At 38.0% G+C, this 12,430-nt stretch overlaps 1 protein-coding gene across 5 annotated transcripts in view; it reads left to right on the forward strand.

Annotated features, from left to right (window-relative positions):
• Positions 1-12,430, forward strand: part of TLN2 (talin 2) — a 173,992-nt gene that overhangs the window by 87,365 nt on the left and 74,197 nt on the right. For all 5 annotated transcript variants that reach the window (XM_082769058.1, XM_082769056.1, XM_082769059.1 and 2 more), the window contains 8 exons: positions 687-788; positions 4,021-4,097; positions 5,777-5,957; positions 7,767-7,880; positions 8,572-8,680; positions 9,352-9,560; positions 10,061-10,159; positions 11,004-11,171. In XM_082769058.1, the coding sequence (XP_082625184.1) occupies positions 687-788; positions 4,021-4,097; positions 5,777-5,957; positions 7,767-7,880; positions 8,572-8,680; positions 9,352-9,560; positions 10,061-10,159; positions 11,004-11,171 (1,059 nt within the window). The remainder of the gene's footprint in view (positions 1-686; positions 789-4,020; positions 4,098-5,776; positions 5,958-7,766; positions 7,881-8,571; positions 8,681-9,351; positions 9,561-10,060; positions 10,160-11,003; positions 11,172-12,430) is intronic.

A 12,430-nucleotide genomic window follows, 5' to 3' on the forward strand; every position in this document is an offset into this window, starting at 1 on the left:
TTTAGACAGACCATTTTCCCAAAAGCAGTGTTTAAATCCCTTCTGTAACTTAGAACTAGTGCTGTTATGAAAAATACCATTAAAACCTGCTTAATCGATCACTGGGTTCCATTCAAAATGCAAGTTGTGACTTGTAGGATATGAACATAAGCAAAGTTAAGTTGTCATGAAAACATTTGATAATTACGGATTTAAAGAACTCTCATGAATATGACGTATTTTGTTAATTGTTCCGTAGGAATCCACTGCAAAAAGAGTATTCTGGATATAAAAAGGTCGTTAAATGTGCTAGAGTAAGAGGCAGTGACTAGCAGCTGATATTCACTTCAATAATATGCATTTAATTTCCACTGACATAGTTGATTATGCTTTAGAATACAATTCTTTAGAATTTTCTCCATTATTTGGTGACTAAGGTTGATGAAGTTAGACTAAATATTTATTGGTCCCCTGGTATTTCAGTTTGTGATCCTTCTGTGAAGCAGACATAAAAAGTATCCTTCCTCTCTCCTTCCTTACTCCCCTATATAGTCTGGTTTTGAATCTTGGAGTAGTTTCAATTATTGTTGGATATAAAAAATACACTTATACAAACAACTTTAAAATGGGAATTAATCCCACATTTGACACTGGTTATTTATCTTTCATTTGCCAAGAGTTAATTTTTCTTTTTTTTTTTCTTTCAGGATTTTGGTGAATATCAGGAAAGCTATTACTCAGTACAGACCACTGAAGGAGAACAGATCTCTCAGTTAATCGCAGGTTACATTGATATCATCCTGAAGAAGGTATAATATTGGGATGACATCTAGTAAAAATGCAGTAAAATGACTATACAGCAGTGCAAAAGCTTGAATGTGTGCAAGCTGCAGTTTTTTCCTCTCATGAAGTCAGTATTATCTAGTGTTTTGATGTTATTTAATTTTATCTTTAAGTATCATAAGCTCTTTCAGTTCAACCTCAGCAATTGTTTCTGAAAAATATCGAGGCTGTTAACTACAGTAGTTAGGCTCAATACAAAATGCTTAGGCTTTGCTTTTCCATCTGGAAGATGAACAGCTGGCTATGAGTGTATATCCATAGAACAGACAAAAGTTGTCTTGTCAACTGTGGACTTTAAGCTATGGATCAAAATGGTGAATTAGATGGGAGGAAATGATCACATGGTAGCAGCCTTTAAAACTACATTAAAGACTACGTAGTAGTTGTCTTCTGTCTGTTGCATATACTGCATCAAAGCTGAGGTGGTATTTTGGCAAAAGTAAAGAAAAAAGTCATTTTTGACATATTGCTTAATAAATACTGTGGTCAGTAAAGCAAAGATTTATATTTCACTTCTGCAGAGAGAGAGAGGGAGGAAATTGGTATTTGCAAAGGCACCAGACTATTAGAAACACTTTTTAACAAAATGTTAAGAGAGTAGAGGCTGATAAGCACCTACAGAAAAAAATATTCACAAGTAAATAAATACAACAGCAAAAAGACCTATTTTGCCAACAAATATGAAGTTAAAAGATTTTATTCTGAGCATGTTGTGTACAAAAGCCAAGTGTTTCAAATAGCACTTTTTGCTTCTTGACAAGATTTTACTTGATGCAGTTTGTTTGAATCTGAATAATTTGCTCTAACAGATCTTTACTATTAAAGAAATGACAGAAAGCTAAGCAGCTCAGGAGAATTTTTGGCCTTTGTTCATGCAAACAGTGTGGGATGTTAACATCAACTGTTGTGAAATCAGAGGTTGAAGGGGGTTGCCAGAATTCATCAAAGTACTTGCCTTTTTCTCTGAGGCTGTTGATCTCAGACTTAATGTGTTAAATAAATGACAAGCTTCTATAGAAGGTTTAAAACTTGATTCTAGCTCTCAAGCTTCACAATTAGTTTTGCTTTCTAATTCAAAACAAAAGCAGCTTTTCCACCCTGATAGAATAGATGTGCATATTTCCACCCCTTTCCGTTCCTTTGATTTCTTCTTTTAAACTGATTGTGTCAGCAGATTGTAAAATGAATGAAATAGGAACAGGTTAAGCAATAAACACCCATGATGCTTCATGACACACGTGAAAAGCACACAGTTTCCAATTGTTGAGCTCAACTTTGCTCATTGATGCATGACTCAAAGTATGGGTCATCCCTCTCAGTTGCATAATGTTAATTTTTAATGTGTTTTGGACTATTTCAACTCGTTTGCTCTGGTGTGGATTAGGGACACATTTTTTTCCATGCTTAAGTATTATTACAGTATTAAATTAAAAAAGCGCACACCCATGCATTAAAAAAAAAAAAAAGAACAAAACAAAACAAACAAACAAAAAAAACCTCTTGTCCTGCAGTCCTGCAGCTTTAGTAATAAGTTGTTTGTTGTGGTTTAACCCAGCCAGCAGCTGAACACGACACAGCTGTTCACACACCCTTCCCCCTCCCTCTCTGGGATGGGGGAGAGAAACGGGAAAATGAAGCCTGTGAGTTGAGATAAAGACAGTTTATTAAGACAGGAAAATGATAATAATAACAACAATAATGATGATAATAGTACTACTAATAATAATGTGTACAAAACAAGTGATGCACAATGCAATTGCTCACCACCCCCTGACCAATGCCCAGCCTAACCCCAAGCAGTCTGGCCCTTCTCCCCCTGGCTAGCCACCCCTATATATTGTTTAGCATGACGTCAGATGATATGGAACACCCTTTTGGCCAGTTTGGGTCACCTGTCCTGGGTCTGTCCCCTCCCAGCTCTTGCTGCATCCCCAGCCTGTCCGTTGGCAGGACAGAGCAAGAAGATGAGACATCCTTGGCTTGGTGTAAGCACTGCTCTGCAACAATTAAAACATCGGGGTGTTATCGGCACTCCTCTCATCCCAAGCCAAAACACAGCATTCTACCAGCTACTAGGAAGACAACCAACTCTGTCCTAACTGAAACCAGGACATTGTTAAACAGTTGACAGGGAATCCTCAACCTGAGTAGCTTTTACTTGTTATTTATTTATTTTTTACTTCACACTAATCTGGAAGTAAGACACAATCTTAACTAGAAATAAGCGGTTTCATTTCATGCTTAAAGTCAAATTATTACAGTAAGAACTTCTGGGGAGAAAGCCGGGGTACATGTATGTATGGACATGCATGAAGAGTTCCTGTTAAATGTACCTAAGATCATAGTGGGTGTTTCCCTCTTGTTGTCTGCTGAATGAAGTCGTGTAACAAGGTGGAAAGCAAACTGCACTTGGTTACTGGAGGCAATGGACTGCTTTTACAAGGCTCTGTTTTTATAACTGCTTGTTGTTTCCTGTTATTTCTCATATTGTAGTTGCCTTGTGTACATTTGCCTCTTTTATGTCATTATAAAAAAAAAAAAAAAAAAGCCTCAAAGGCAGATGCCCAGACTGTCCAGATATATGAAATATATGGTAAAAGGGCTTGGTACCATGTTAAACATACTCTCTTTCATATGGATATGTGTTTCCTAAAGGTAGGTAGCACCTTATAGTGATGTTTTAGGATGCTAAAGATGGCTTGTAGCTGTGTTCGAATTGGCTGAGTTAGTCTGCTGTTCCTGAGTCAGAAGAGCAGGGGTTTTAGTGGTTGACATGTGCCTGTCTGTGCTGTAGTTTGCTGTTGTTGCATATCACTGTCTCCAGAATGTTTTTTTCAGAGAGGTAAAGATAGTAACCTCAGCACTTTATTCATACCCGTTTGTTCAAAAAAGTCTCAAGTTTGCTTTCATTGCCAGTTGTGATAGGCTTTTTTCCTTTATGCACTGAATTTTCCAAGGCATAGAACTTGGTCTGTTAGATGCTGAAGAGCAACAACTCCTCTTCCACAGCTGAGATTATATTGTTACACTCTACCAACCCCATCCCTCCCCAAAAAAATAATAAAAAAAAAAAAAAGTATCCATGGTGTTGAGTACTGGACAAGTCTTTTTTTTTTTTTTACTAAATTTCTGATAAATGGCAAGAAAATGCTGGAAAGCAAAAAGCAATATATAGAACTTTGTTTGTTTTTTCTCTAGAAACAAAGTAAAGATAGATTTGGTCTTGAAGGCGATGAGGAATCAACGATGTTGGAAGAATCTGTTTCACCAAAGAAGTGAGTGGAAATGCTTTTGATTTAACAGTAATCTTTTAGCTATGGTAGTTTTTTCATCCCTCGTAGTATAGTTATTATTGTATATATAGTAATAATTATAAAAAGTATAGTTATTACCTTTTAAAAATGATTTTCCACAGGGTAGTTTAACAGAAGGAAGTACTATCTCAAGAGACAGTTCTGTGGACTTCCAGCTTCATCCTAGGATTGCAGAGCAGGCTTTTCTGTCTTAAGAACGCTGGTAAGGGCAACCAGCAGTAGTAGCAATTTGTAGTAACTTGACTCTTTAACAATGGAGTTCAGGCTGTAAGTCAATAAGATTGAAAAAAAAAAAAAAAAAAGCTGAAAATATCATATTAGTTTTTTGATCTTCATACAAACAGCTAGGATTTGCAAGATCTTAGTTACTTGTCTTTCTAGGTCCATGGTTTCCTGCAGAATTTGACTCCTGGCAGTTTAATTGTACACTGTGTCATTAACAGAGCTGGCTTATTACACCAAATCACTTTAGCCAAACCAGTCAGATGTGTGGTGTGGTTCAAGGTAAGGTTTTGGCTCTAGTAGGTCAGGCGATGGTTCTGGTGGGAAAGTAACTGAGTATAGCAAAAAGTACAACTGCAGAGATGGATATACTCTTGGAAACAAATATTCAGTGTTTCCTTGCTGTGAAGAAATAGAAGCAGGTTTGACATTTTAAGCTGTAATGAGCCCCTCAAGTCTCATGTTTGTACTTTAAGGATGACAGCATCTGCATTATATACGTAAAAGTCTGATTTATTGTTCAACATGTGGTTCAGTGGATATCAACTGGTGAGATATTTCATTGGCCTTATGTGAAATTTCAACTGTTGATGAAACACATATGTTCAGATGTTTGCTTTCAACATTGCCCTTTCCAAGTTATTTCCAGAATATACTCTTAGTTAAGTGCTGTACAGCAAAGCCCAAAGATTTTAATAAATGATTACAAGATTTTCCATAATTAAAACTACTTTTTCCTCCAGCAGATTGCTGCTGCTAAAGCTAAACGTCCTGTCAATACCTCTAGCTGTTAAAGCTGGAATCCTATTTAAATATGAGTGTTACATCTGGCAAAGGAGATTGTGACCATGGATGACAATAACTTCATTATTCTTGAAAGCATCCTACCTCCTAGTCTATAATATTACAGGCTTCCAGGTTATTAGCAAGCATTTTGCGTGTATATGCATATAAAGAGGAGGGAAAAAATGTTAGTTTTTATCCCAAACATTGGGCTTGCTTGCAAAAAATGTCTTCAGAGGGTTGATGCTTCTATTTTCTATTCATCAGCCTATATCACAGTTGAAACAGAGCAGTCTGTTATGCCATAAACCCTGTTCTGTCTGTAAGGCATGTTAGAGGAGTAAATTTATTGTACCACATATACCAAAACTGTATCTTCTTTCCTTGCTGCCTGCTTATTAGTGCTATTAATATTTGATCTGTCAAAAGTGGCACGTATGTTTTTCCCTAAAATGTTAGAAAATGCTTGGTAAAAAAGACTGTTAAAACTTCTCTAGCTTCTCCAAATATTATGAAATGCAGTTTAAAATCCTAAAGGAAGAACATCTGGCAGGACTTGCAGGAGATAACTAATTTTGTATTGCATTTTTCTATTTTAATTATATATACATATAAAAATATATATTTTTTTTTAGGTCCACCATCTTGCAGCAGCAGTTCAACCGAACAGGGAAGGTAGAGCATGGCTCTGTGGCACTACCAGCTGTTATGCGGTCGGGGTCCAGTGGCCCAGAGACTTTCAACATCGGCATCATGCCTTCTCCCCAGCAACAGGTCACCATTGGTCAGATGCACAGAGGACATATGCCCCCGCTTGTGAGGAACCTCCTTGTTTTGTAGTAGCATTTGAAACTTGTTGGTGCTGCAAGTTGTCAGAAACAGGATGTTTTCCATGTTGCTAAGTGTAGAGTGTGGTGTCCTGGCTGTCTTACTGAACACGTTTTGAGCTGAAATACTTAAGTTACCACATTTTCAATGACTTGCTCATTTGTCCTAACAACAGCTCTTCAACCCTTTTCTTTGCTTTTAAGTAGTTAAACCAGTATTCAAGGGTTAGGAAAAAAGCACGTTGAAGATTGGCAAAAGTAAGCAATTTTAGGGAAAAACTCATCTTTAGCTTGTCACTAGTCTACAATTTAGATGTTTCTAGATGGTTTAAAGCTGGTGCTGAGTTTTCTCATTTAAATTTAACACTACCAAAAGGCCTAAATGGGCTATAGAGAATGTACTCAGTGCTTAAGCTCATGAAATATCATTAGAAGCATGGTATGTCTAGTGGGTTGACTTTAGTGGCTGTCAGATTCTTTGATTACCCCTCCTCAACCAGACAGGAGGAGAAAATAAGAAAAAGCTTTTTATTTCAACATGGGTTGAGATAAAAGCATAGAGATCACAATTTACCATCATGGGCAAAATGGACTTGACTTGGTGAAAAGTAATTTACTACTGGTTAAAATAGAGTTGGATGTTAAGAAACGAAGACCAAAAACTAAAACATCTTTACCACACTGATACCTCCTTTTTTTCCCCACAAACTCAACTTTATTTCTTCATTCCTGACTACTCTACCTCCTCCTCTCATCAGCAAGTGGTCATTCCATAGCAATTCCTCTCTGCTGCTGCTTCTTTCTCACATCTTCCCCCTGATACAGCATGGGTTTTCCGTCATGGGCTACAGTCCTTTAGCTGCAGCTAAAGGTGGGACCAGCTAAAGCTAGGTGCTCCAGCATGGGACCTCCATGGCCCTGCAGTTCCTGGCAGGAGACCCTGCTCCACTGTGGGACCTCCACAGGCTGTAGTTCCCTTCCGGGAATGTCCACTTGCTGCAGTGTCGGATATCTGCTCTGGCACGGTCTCTCCCACAGGCTGCAGAGGAACCTCTGCTCCAGCACCTTCCCATCCTTCTTCTGGCACCGGTGTTTGCAGGGTTGTTGCACCTTTCCCTCCCAGTGTTCACTGCCATGTGGTGAGGAGTCCACGTGCCCTTTCTGCACTGTGCATTCCCAGAGGCACCTCTCGCTTGTTTGCTGGGCTCAGCTGTGTCCTGTGGTAGGTCCATTGTGGAGTCAGCTGGAACCAGCTGCACCCAGCACAGGGCAGCCCCTGGCCTTGAACTCAGAGGCCACCCCTGCAGCCTTCCCTGTCAAGACCTTGCCACGGACGCTCTATAGAGATGGCTATCCTGTCTCACTTAAAACTCTTCAATTTTTCATTAGCTTATGCATATTAATGGTAATTTAGTTTTAGAGTTGTTCTTTGTAACATCTGTAGGCTGTTCCAGGAAGTCAGTCCTGTACAGTTCAGTATGCAGGATGCAAGTCAGTAACACAGCTCAGTGATTTGTGAGTGTCTGTTGGGAATTGTTTGATCTGTGAATGTTCAGCATCTTACGCATGTGTGCAAGTATAGAGGAGTGTAAAGTGGCATGGGCAGAATCAAGACTATGAGAGAGGAGTTTCAGTGAGCTTAAGCTGCTTTCTTGAGTGCACGAGGGAAGTGCTGTTTGTCTGAAATGGCCTGGTATAATTGTTGTCACTCACAATCTTTTAATGCCTAAGTAACAACACCTGCTTGAGTTGCCATCTGGAACACAACACACAGTCATTTCCTTGTTCTGACTTTCAGACCTCAGCTCAGCAGGCCTTGATGGGAACTATTAACACGAGCATGCATGCTGTTCAACAAGCACAAGCTGACCTCAGTGAAGTTGATAACCTTCCACCTCTAGGGCAGGACATGGTGAGTTTTTCTTGTCCCCGTAGAAATGAATCTTAATATTTTGGGGTGTTTGCAGATCAGTTTAATTATTGTCTGTGGAGGTGAAGTGGTATCTGTAAAGCTTCCTAAATTAGATTTAAAAAAAAAAAAAAAAAAAACATGCTTGTGCTTGCTATAAGGAATTCATGTACACTGCTCCATCTCACTTTCATCAATCTTCTGAGATTAGTTATAGCAAACTTCCTTGCATAACTGTGTCCATAATTCTATTTGTTTCATGTGCATATGTAAAAGTAAAAACAAACTATAAGCAATATTTGTGATGAGAGTGACTGTCTCCCAGACACCTGAAAAATATGAACAAATGAAAAAAGAACAAAACATGATTCTGTCACATCTGATCCAGGCTGAGGTAGGAGGACAGATCAATAAACTACTGTTCATGTGGGACTACCAGTCAAGAATCATCATCCTTGATGATGCACTGGTTATGGTATTCACCTTAAAACAGCAGCTGTTGGACTAACAGCTATTCTGTAGCAAGAGATTCAGCAAAAGAGAATGTTTGATTTTTTTTTTCTCTCTAAAGGCTTAGTAGTTGTCCTCTGTTTCATTTTAAAAGATTGATGAAGGAATGAGAGATTAATACAGGATTTCATCTTACAGAACTTTGCTGCAGTCCTTCATTCTTGTTTTTGTTGTTGCTCTTTAGGCATCAAGAGTATGGGTTCAGAACAAGGTTGATGAATCAAAACATGAAATACACTCTCAGGTTGATGCTATCACTGCAGGAACTGCATCTGTTGTTAACCTTACGGCAGGTAAATTTCAAAAGGAAGGACTTGCTTGCAGTCTCCTAATTATCAGTCTAATTCAAGTATCATAGGGACAGACTAAGAGGGGGCTGGGGAGAAATTTTCTTCAAAATAGTCAAATAGTTAAGTGCATTGACATGCAAAACAAGCTTTATGTCCCTCTCAACACAATTTTCTTATATTCAATTTATCATCTCTAACATTGAAGTTACTCCTGTTGATGAAAAGTATAGCTTGCTTATTCAACTAAGCAGTCTCTGCAAGGTTACTATGAAAAGCATTAATTGTTAGACAGTTGTTAGAGGTTATAGATGTTTATTGACAGTGGTTTTGCTTTGGCAAATTACAAATTGAAGGAGCTGTGAGTGACCTAAAGGGGTTAATAGTGTGTGAGCTTGGGTTCTTTCAAGGTTGAAACTGGGAAAATAGCTCAAACTGTGGACTTGTCAGCAAATTGCATTGGATGAAGAGAAATTTATATTAGAAGAGAAATGTAGAGACTGGAAAAGTGATAGCTGACCTTAATTTTTAAATGACACTGAAATTACTTAGTAGACGTTTATTGGACATCCTTAGATGTATCTGTTCTCTCACCAGAGTGTAGTCTGTGGTGGCTGCCTCATTTTCCCTTTTAACCACTGAAGCATTCTGCTCATGAAAAACCATTTATTCTACAGGTGACCCAGTTGACACGGACTATACTGCTGTAGGATGTGCAATTACAACCATCTCCTCCAACCTCACTGAGATGTCTAAAGGTGTAAAACTGCTTGCTGCTCTCATGGATGATGAAGTCGGAAGTGGAGAGGACCTCCTGAAAGCTGCTCGAACATTAGCCAGTGCTGTCTCAGACTTGCTGAAGGCTGTGCAACCTACTTCAGGGGAGGTGAGTGTGGTCATTAAACAGTGATGGGTAGCTAAGCACCACCATGCTGCTGTCTTACTTCCTCTTCTCAAAAAGACATTTTCAGAAAATATGATGGAGGAAAAAAGTTCATGGGTTGAGAGAAGGACAAGGAAGTTCACTCACAAATCACTGCCACAGGCAAAAAAGACTCAGCATAAAAGAGATACTTCTTTTGAAGACAACTGAAATCTGCTGCTATTTCATATCAGTTGGCCTATTGGCTGTCCATCATTAATTTTCCTTGGAGTTATTGCAATAATGTCTATTCAGATTCTTCAAAGTTCTTCACACATTCTCAGGGAGCACTGCAGATGAAACTTGCAAAATAATCCAGCTGTGTATATAGAAAAGATTTTTCTGAAGTCATTTTGGTTTAAGTTTTTGTTCGTATTGACTGCATGCTAATGTAGAGGCTCCTTGAAGAAATCCGATGTTTAAAGAAAGTGTGTTGTCTCTATTTTCCGCAATTATTTTTCCAGCCTCGACAGACAGTTTTGACTGCAGCTGGAAGCATTGGGCAAGCAAGCGGGGAGCTACTGAGACAGATTGGCGAGAATGAAACAGATGAAAGGTTCCAGGTAATAAGGGGGTTGCTTGTCTTTGCCAGAGCTGTGTAGCTTAATAATGAGGAGGCCATTGCATCAAACCAGGCTTTGCCAAGTGCAATTTGGAAATGTTTGCTCAATGGTAATTGAGGTTAATCCATTGTGAAATTATTTTAATTATATGATCATAGAATGCTGATTTTGTAGGAACTCCTTCATTTTATATGTCATACAGATGGTTTCTTGCTCCATGAAAAGCTGTTAGTGCTATACTCCCCTGTGTTGAGAATGCATGGCTCATAGTATATACATACTAGTCAGATCCTTGCTTGCTCTGTAAAACACAGGGATTTTATGGGATTAAAATTTGCACTTGCATGCAGGCAACTTCAATTCTTGCCCTTCCTCATGTTTCCCTGGTTTTTCCAAACTATTAAACCTATTGAATGTATGTATTTATGAAGATTAATAAACAATGAGTATTTCTTTTCATTAAATGTATGTGTTTACTGTGTGTATATGTATGCATGTGTACAAAACTTTCTGGCAAACTGATGAGGAGAAAATTTTTATATTACAAATCTAACTTCTTGGTGATTAGGTGATAAGTATTACCAGATGTGAAAGGATAACCCCTATTTGGCTTAATCATATAATAACCTATTAGCAGTTTAAAACTGTTGTCCTTAAATGCTCTGTTATAAATGCATCTTTTTCACTCAGGGCCTATATATATATATATATATATATATATATATATATATATATATATATATATATATATATAAAATTACCTTGAGAAGACTTGATCTTGTATAAACAAAGTATATACTATTTGCTTATAATACTGATTTTTTTTTTCTGTTTATTTTATCAGGATGTTCTAATGAGTCTGGCCAAAGCTGTTGCAAATGCTGCTGCCATGTTAGTGCTGAAGGCCAAGAACGTAGCACAGGTTGCTGAGGATACAGTCCTGCAGAACAGGGTCATTGCTGCTGCTACACAATGTGCACTCTCTACTTCCCAGCTCGTGGCTTGTGCCAAGGTGAGACTAGCAGTGTTCATGAGATTGCTTCTGTGTGTTTCCAGTAGCTCAGGCAATATACTGTCATAATATCATAGTTGGAGGCTTGTGCAATATCAAACTTGATGACTAATAAATTGTCACCCATAGGAGTGGCAATCGAATATCGGCCCAGAGGATGTGAGGTACTGCTGTAATCCCCAGGGGAGATTCCGTAGAAAAAATAGATCATCTGATGATAATGATCAAAATAGTAACTTTAAGAAAAAAAAGCCCTAGAAATACAGCATGTCTGGGGAACTGTGCAAGTTTTCTGATGAAGACTAGAATGACACTGAATTCACCTAATCTAAAATTCAAATAATTAAAAGTTGATTTTAACTTCAGCATGAATATTAAGTTAGTAATCATTGATACTAAATATATTTGCGTTGTTTCACAGTAGCCCAATTGTTTTAATAGGGTCCATTGCTTTTGGCCAGGTATTGTTTCTCAGTATAAGAAAAGTACAAAAGATTTGATCAGATCCCAAATTCTCAAGTCTACACTTGCAACATTGCGTTGTCTGTAGCCTTTTTTTTGATTTTTAATGAAAGCAATTCACACTACTGACTTCGGAAACTGCTTTCAAAGTCTGCAGATTTGGTTTTCATAAGGTTACTTGTGATTGGAAAATGTGTATTCAACTATTCGGAAACATCCAAGAGGCTTAGAATAAAACTAATAGCCAATTTTAGCTATTACATTTTGAGTATTTTCACCTTATATCTTTGGCTGTAAGGGCTTTTTGTAATGAATATGTATGAATTTTCATTATCTCGACTTGATGTTCTTACTGCCTGTGAATTTCTTCAGTACAGAATTAGATGACCAGTGGCATCCTTTTTTTCCTTATAAGATATGCACAGTTTTCCCATTGCTAAAAACTGTCTGGATAGGCCTGGACAAAATGGGGAAGGGTTGTTTCTAATCCGTAGATTACTGAGTTTATTACGTGTAGCTTCAGAAATGGTGTTGTATGGCTTCTGACAAGTAATTTATTTAAACAAACAAACAGAAGGCTGGTATGAGAAGGCTATACAAAATACCAATTCCAATTAAGATTTAATTTTACTTAGAACTCTAGAGTGCACAAGTGTGTTAAGTGTACTTAGTGGTTTTTTTGTTGAGGAGTTTGGTGAATGCCTGTCTTCCAGAACCACTGTTAAGTGATTGATCAGGTCAGCAGCTGCTGAAGAAGCATGAAAGAAGCATGAAGGTGGTGGCTTGTGTTCTTGTAT

Source organism: Aythya marila, assembly GCF_965140915.1.
Source record: "Aythya marila genome assembly, chromosome: 11".
NCBI classification, from domain to species: domain Eukaryota; kingdom Metazoa; phylum Chordata; class Aves; order Anseriformes; family Anatidae; genus Aythya; species Aythya marila.